Source organism: Solanum pennellii, chromosome 12, assembly GCF_001406875.1.
Source record: "Solanum pennellii chromosome 12, SPENNV200".
NCBI lineage: Eukaryota > Viridiplantae > Streptophyta > Magnoliopsida > Solanales > Solanaceae > Solanum > Solanum pennellii.
The window spans coordinates 29,743,140-29,750,253 of record NC_028648.1 but is presented as its reverse complement, the minus strand read 5'-3'; the positions used below and the strand labels follow the sequence as shown (position 1 = coordinate 29,750,253).

The following is a 7,114-nucleotide window of genomic DNA, read 5'->3' as shown; positions in this document are numbered from 1 at the left end:
TATGAACTTAATTAAAATCTAAATTAATTGATTTGAGCTACAATGGATGAGCTCAATTTGTGAAACCCAATTTCATCTCATTCTAGAGGTCCATCTTGGCGCCACCTGTGCAAATGATGTGACATGCCAAGTCTAATAAGAACCAATAGAATCATGACATGTGTTAAATGACAAGACCGCTCCATAAAACTAATCTGTCATGTCAGTTAAATATGATTGGCAGAAAGGAGTTCTCCTCCAATCGCAACTACCCTATTATAAATCTATAAATAAGAGTTCTCATGATTCAGAAAAAAGATAGAAAATCTATGCAAAAATCTAAAAAAAATTCGTGGTACAGACACCATAAAAAATTTTATGAAGCTACAACATTAAGAATTCAGGTATTCAAGTTCAAGAAAGATCAAGAACAAAACTATCGAATTCAAGAACAAGCTTGAAGCCCTTAAATTCAAATAAGAGTCAAGATCAAGATAAGTTTCAAGTTCAAGTTCATTAGAGATTCAAGCACAAGATCTAAAGCCCTTGAATTTATATTTGAAAAGGCGAATTCAGCGGAATCGTAGATATTGTTGCAAAATTTTCCGTTCTTGATTATGGTTATTTTGATGAGAATTTTATTGTCTACAATATAATTTATAATTTTTTGATTCCTCCATCTTCTAATTAATTAGAGAAGGCTTGTTTAATCCTGATAAGACATTTCACACTGTTGAAATAGTTTCTCAGGATAGTGCCTAGTATGATTCAGATCTTATTTATATACTCCCTCCGTTTAAAAAAGGATAGTCTAGTTTGACTTGGACAGAGCCTAAGAAAAGAATGAAGACTTTTTAATCTTGTGGTTCTAAATTAAAGTTATGCCAAATGAACGAAAATATTATTTAATCTTGTGCTCTTAAACATGTCAGGTGGAAAGTTAAAGTTAAACTATTGTTAAAAAAGGAAAGTGACATTCTTTTTTAAACAGACTAAAAAAATATTAATGTCATTCTTTTTTTAACGGAGCAAGTATATTATTGTAGTAGTACTTATCCTAATTCTTGTTTTATTGTTTTGATATTATTTTCCCCATCTATGTTTTTGGAAGAGATGAGACACTCGATCTTTGAATAGCAACGTACAAGCTGCTTAGAATATGCGAAAGCTCTTATAATCTATTACCAGATCTATGAAGGGTAACAACAAAACACTGTGATCTCGACGGGTTGAATTTCAAAAAAGGTCAATACCACCATCTGATCTTTAGTTTAGGGGATACAGACACAATTTTGTGTTAAAATGAATGAAGAGCTTATTGCAGGTTTCAACTGAGTCCGTCTAATGTCTTGATGTTGTATTTTATGGACACCGTAAGGGCGCAACTACAAACACAAATCTCGTGACTTTAATTTAGACTTTAGAGTTAGATTAACCTTATCGCAATTGCTTAACTTCTACCTGTTTTAAACTATTATATACTCCATTTTTTTTTATGATTACCTCATTCCAAAAATATAAATTATTCTAATCTTGTCCACTTTTTATTCAATCGCATCTGGTTCCACAATTATGAATACTCAGTAGTACGTACTAATTTGTTTTTCATTAAATCTTGATAATAAGGAGTCGATGTATTTACTAAAACTACTTTTGGTACAAATTTCAAACCTAAAGCATAAATTTAATTTTCTGAGACAGAGAGTCGATACTCCCATCAGTAGATGCATACATGTCGTGTGGCAATGAGAATTAATTTTTCTCTTTGTTGTTTACTTCGCAAGCAAACGTGAAGAGATCACCAGTCCAAGCTTACATTCCTTGAAATATACAGTTTGTCAATGTATTCAATGATCGGAAGTGAAGCATCAATGTATCTTCTCATTTCTCTCTCCGCTGAATCATCTGACATATATAGTAGCAACAATAAGTAATAATTATTATTTGGAGGAAACATGTGAATGCCTGCCTTCCTATATACAGAACTTTGCTGCCAAAACAAGTTTAACTGATCCTTCTTCTTGCTACTTCATTAATGTAATTCAAATATTTTCAACCTAAAGTTACAACTTAAACATGCAAGCCTAATACATCGTGGCTACTCAAAGAAGAGGGCCACCTGATTAAAGATATTATACACCGTTCCTATCTTTTTCTTTTTTTTTGTTTTTTTTAACTACCCTTGAGGTGGGTTAGGAGCTGAGCAATAGTAGAAGTACAATAAAGGGACATAAATCTTACCTCCTATTCTATGGTTGGTGGTCAAGATAAAAAAAAATTAGAGTTTTATTCAATTCATTCAAAAGAGACAAGTTATCCTAGCAATTGGCAGAAATATGCGGTGCTTAGATTTTAATAATAGAAGACAAACCCGTCATGTAGCTCATCTGGATTAGGATTCAAAATGGAAGCAATAACAAGTTCCCAAAGCCCCATATAGTAAAACAATCTACTTGGAAGGATGTGTCATATGTGACATGTCATGTTATCACAACAACGAGATATACATATCTCGCTGAAGTCAATTGTTATATTGCGGAGTAACAGCCATTCGTTATTTTCAGCAACAAATTGTGCAAATAATTTGCATGAGAGAAAGTAAACTGACCAGTCTCATTTAACTTGATAAGAAGCTGGTCCCTTGTTGGAAGAGCACACATGCCAGCAGATACAGCAGTTCTGACAGCCCATGTATGATAAGGTGCACAAACTTTTGCATACGCCATTGAAGCAGCTTCTTTTAGCGAGTCGTCACTATAGAGAGACTATAAGGATTAGAGAGCGTTAAAAGTGAAAGTAGATTGAAATTGATATATCATATATGCATCAGAATGAAACGAAAAACATCAATTTTGAGGGAATTGTAGGTAAATGAAAACAATATTCATTTAGGTGTATGCACAACTTGACTTAAAGAAGAGACATACTAGGTTGAAATGAAATTCTGAAACAAAGCCCTTATTAGGTCTAGACCCTGACGAACTCTGCGTAAATTGCGTGAAAGGCTTCCTGGTGTTCTTACTGTATCATTTCTAACATCATAATCAAGGATACTGTTCAAACTGCCAAATATTTCTGATGCTTCTGTAAGATCACGCACCTGAAAGCGAAGACATTATGGAATTTATTTTATTTGCTTAAAAAAAGGATAGGATGTTGTGGCACCCATAAAAGACAGATAGACCGACAGACCTTTGAAACATATTCAAGCTCAGCAAATTTAAAAGCGATCCCTAGAGACCCGAAGAGGACAGAAAGAAGGGAACAAGCATGACAAAAAGGCTTGAGCATAAGATCATGGTTTGATGAAAGCTCCTCAAATGCCTCAGCTATCGCAGACAAAGGTGTCCCTGTCCCTGCATCCTCAAATCCATCATCCTCATCCATTCTAATTTTCACTATAATTCTGATTTTTTTCTTTCCATACTTTTCTCAAATTACAATTCCACCACCATTTTTATTGCTTCTCCTAGCATTGCGCTAAGTCACACTAACTACGTTATTATATTATTCTAATCCACCTCCAATACTAATTACCTAATACCTAATTACCCCTTACAAATGTTATCACCTAATTTCTAGCTTATACCTACCGGTTACTAATATGTTACCACCTATTTTTCAGATTTTCTATTCTTTTCTTATTTTAATTTCTTAAAATGATAACCCTCACATTACCCTCAAAACAAGTACGAAGAGTAAGCCGCTACCGACTCTTCAATAATAAAAATAACCAACTAAGAGTCGGAGTCCAATACCACATAGAACAAGTTTACGGCGATAGAAAAGATAAAGAATGACTAGCTACAAATTTGAATCTAAACACACAATACACACAATTATCATATTAAGACTAATTTCGGTAACTAATCAAAATGTTGGTGCAATATACCACAGATACAATAAATTACAATTGAAATAAAATGAACAAAAATGTATACAAAAATCTTTAGGCTGAGGCATACATATTACGCTCTCTTTAAGGAGATTCAATCCCACTGTGACATAACCTACAACGATCCAACAGTATAACTCTTCACTTGTCCCCTCCATGATAGAACATCCCAACAACAGTGTATAACTCAAACAACTCCGGATTAGTTGAAGATTCCGAAGCTCCACAAAAGAACACTTCCTTCAACATATAATACTCTCTTTTTTATAGTGAATATAGTTGAAGACTTAGAATATTTTCTATGTCTCAACTCTCTCTTTCACTACACTAACCTCAATATAATACTACTCATCTTTTTCACTCTATATTTTCTTGTACTTATCTTGTTTCTTCTCCTATCTCAACACAAATGAAGACTACACTATTGATTTATAGGTGATGAATTCTTCCTTGCAATGAATAGGAGATAGTGGGTAGTAAATTTGCAAAATGAATGGTTCAAATGCTACTTAAGTTATAAGACATAAATATAGAATAATGAATGAAATGAAGAGTTGATGGTTATATAAGTTACAAAAACTAATGACCACTTTCTTCCACAATTGATGAGAGTAAAGAGGCACAAATGTAATGTCCATCAATAGACATAACATGATATATAATGTGACATGTAATATATATTTTTATTAATATTAAAATGTCACACCAACAATCCCCCAATCATTTTAATATTAAGATAAGAGAGTTTTTTCACAATACAGTTGAAGATAGACTATTATGAATAATGAAGGTGTGCTCTGCATTGAACGTTCACTTAGTAAAGCAATAACATTTACTACAGAGTCAGTAGTGGTCTTAGACTTGAACTAGGATTGCTTAAGGAAAATAAAGAATTACTGCTTACACACAATCAAGGTGTTAACACATGCTTTAATAGCCAGCACTTATGGCCTTGTGCTATCCCGGTCTCATGAATGTTTTTGAGAACAAGCCCATTCTCATGAAAAGCGACCTACTTCACACTCACATATGTGAAATCTGACAAGGGTGGTCCTATAATTTGACACCACACTCGTACAAGATACAAACTTTCATTAAGAGTTTAAGAGTCAACCTCCACAAATAATTCTAGGATAAATGCACTCACATAATAGGGATTGAATAAAATTAACAATAGTGCATCTCACAACAAGACATCATATGATTCGTTCTTCCCATTAAAGCTGGTTATAGGATCTCTAGTCCCCAGGTTGGGTTTTCTCATATATGACTCAGAATTTATGAGCTACAATTTTCATTCCCCTCGATGTGTTTCAGACAATTTATCTTGCTAAGGCCTTAGTTCATGAATCTGCAAGATTATCACAAGTTTTAACACAATCAACATTGATGGTATACTAACGATCAATATGATCTCACAATATTGTGTTTTTCTCATCATGAGTCTAAATTTGCCATTATAAAAACGATTGTATTCAACCACTATATTGGTACTTTCACATTTAATCAAAATTAGAAAAATTATTTTTCTCAAAATAAAGTGTTTCAATTCACTTTTTCACTTGTTGAAATTTAATTAATTAATTTTTTTTACATCAACCTTCATAATAGAGACAGATAAAAATAATTTTTTTTCTCATCCCACCAAATAACACAAAAAATTTTCTCATCTAGTTTGCTTGTACCTTCAAAGTACTTGTACTGCAAACACAACATTAAGTCAAATTGTTAGTCACATAGCTCATATTTTTATTATACTAGAAAACTCCATTTATTTTTATTTGTCACAACTATCTTACAAAATTGAATCAAAAGGAGTTGCAAGACTCACACAACCAATAAATTGCATTTCACAATTATTTCCATATTATGTGACTTGACAAATGAAAATTTCATCACATGTTTTATTGTACCATTTTCATTTCAAGAATGAAATTTATCTCAGCATAAATTTCATGTGAAATGACTACTCAAAATCGTTTTCATAATTTATTTAAAACTCTCATGTTAGAGCTAAAAAATATCACATTATAGCCAAATAATAAGATGTTATTTATTCGACAATTAATAAATATGCACTTGTAACACTCTTTTAGAGCATTTTTCAAAGATGCAAAAATCACAATTTCACAACGGTTTTTTTTTTCACATTTCATATACCCCCACTATTTCAAGAATTAAAACATCATTTTTTTAATGAAAAGTAGATTCACTTTATTCTTGAAAATACTAAGTAATTTTTTTTTATTTACCTTTTCTCCACTTTTGAGCAAGCAGAAATATACTTTACCGTACACCTCTTCTCTTCCATCTCTTGAAGAGAGCGACGTTTGAGCGGAATGATGTTGACATCTCTATCTTAATATCCGCATTTTCTCAAACTGGAACAAAACAAAAATCTCCTTAAAATTGTTGGTGAAATATACCACAAATACAATAAATTACAGTTAAAATAAAATAAATAAAAATGTATAAACAATTCTTTAAGCTGAGGCACAGATATCTAGAGCTCTTTAAGGAGATTAAAGCCCACTGCGGCATAACCTACACCGATCCAGGAGTATAACTCTTGACTTGTCCCCTCAAGGATACAACAGCTCAACAACATTGTATAACTCAAACAACTCAGGATTAGTTGAAGAATCCAAAGCTCCACAAAAGAACACCTTCCTTCAACATATCATACGCTCTTTTGTATAGTAAATATAGTTGAAGACTTAGAATATTTTCTATGCTCAACTCTCTCTTTCACTACACTAACCTCAATATAATACTACTCATCTTTTTCACTCTATATTTTCTTGTACTTATCTTTTTTCTACTCCTATCTCGACACAAATGAAGACTACACTATTTATAGGTGATAAATTCATCCTTGCAATGAATAGGAGATAGTGGGTACTAAATTTGCAAAATGAATGGCTCAAATGCTACATAAGTTATAAGACATAAATATAGAATAATAAATAAAATGAAGAGTTGATGGTTATATAAATTATAAAAACTAAAGACCACTTTCTTCCACAATTGATGAGAGTAAAGAGGCACAAATGTGATATCCATCAATAGACATAACATGATATATAATGTGACGTATAACATATATTTTTATTAATATTAAAATATTACACCAACACAAAAGATTTGGACAAAGTCAATATCAAAAAAGGGATAATTGGGATGACAGAAATTTGGAACTCAACACTCAATAAAGACAAAAATGAATATTAACCCTTTCTC

General features: G+C 32.1%; 1 protein-coding gene across 1 annotated transcript; it reads right to left on the bottom strand.

Annotated features, from left to right (window-relative positions):
• Nucleotides 1–1,566: 1,566 nt before the first annotated feature.
• LOC107006901 (ACD11 homolog protein) lies at nucleotides 1,567–3,411 on the bottom strand. Its single transcript, XM_015205413.2, has 4 exons — nucleotides 3,172–3,411; nucleotides 2,907–3,079; nucleotides 2,588–2,733; nucleotides 1,567–1,884 (listed from the first exon to the last, which is right to left on the bottom strand). The coding sequence occupies exons 1-4, from the start codon at nucleotides 3,364–3,366 to the stop codon at nucleotides 1,778–1,780; spliced, it is 621 nt and encodes a 206-aa protein (XP_015060899.1). The 5' UTR covers nucleotides 3,367–3,411; the 3' UTR covers nucleotides 1,567–1,777.
• Nucleotides 3,412–7,114: the final 3,703 nt, after the last annotated feature.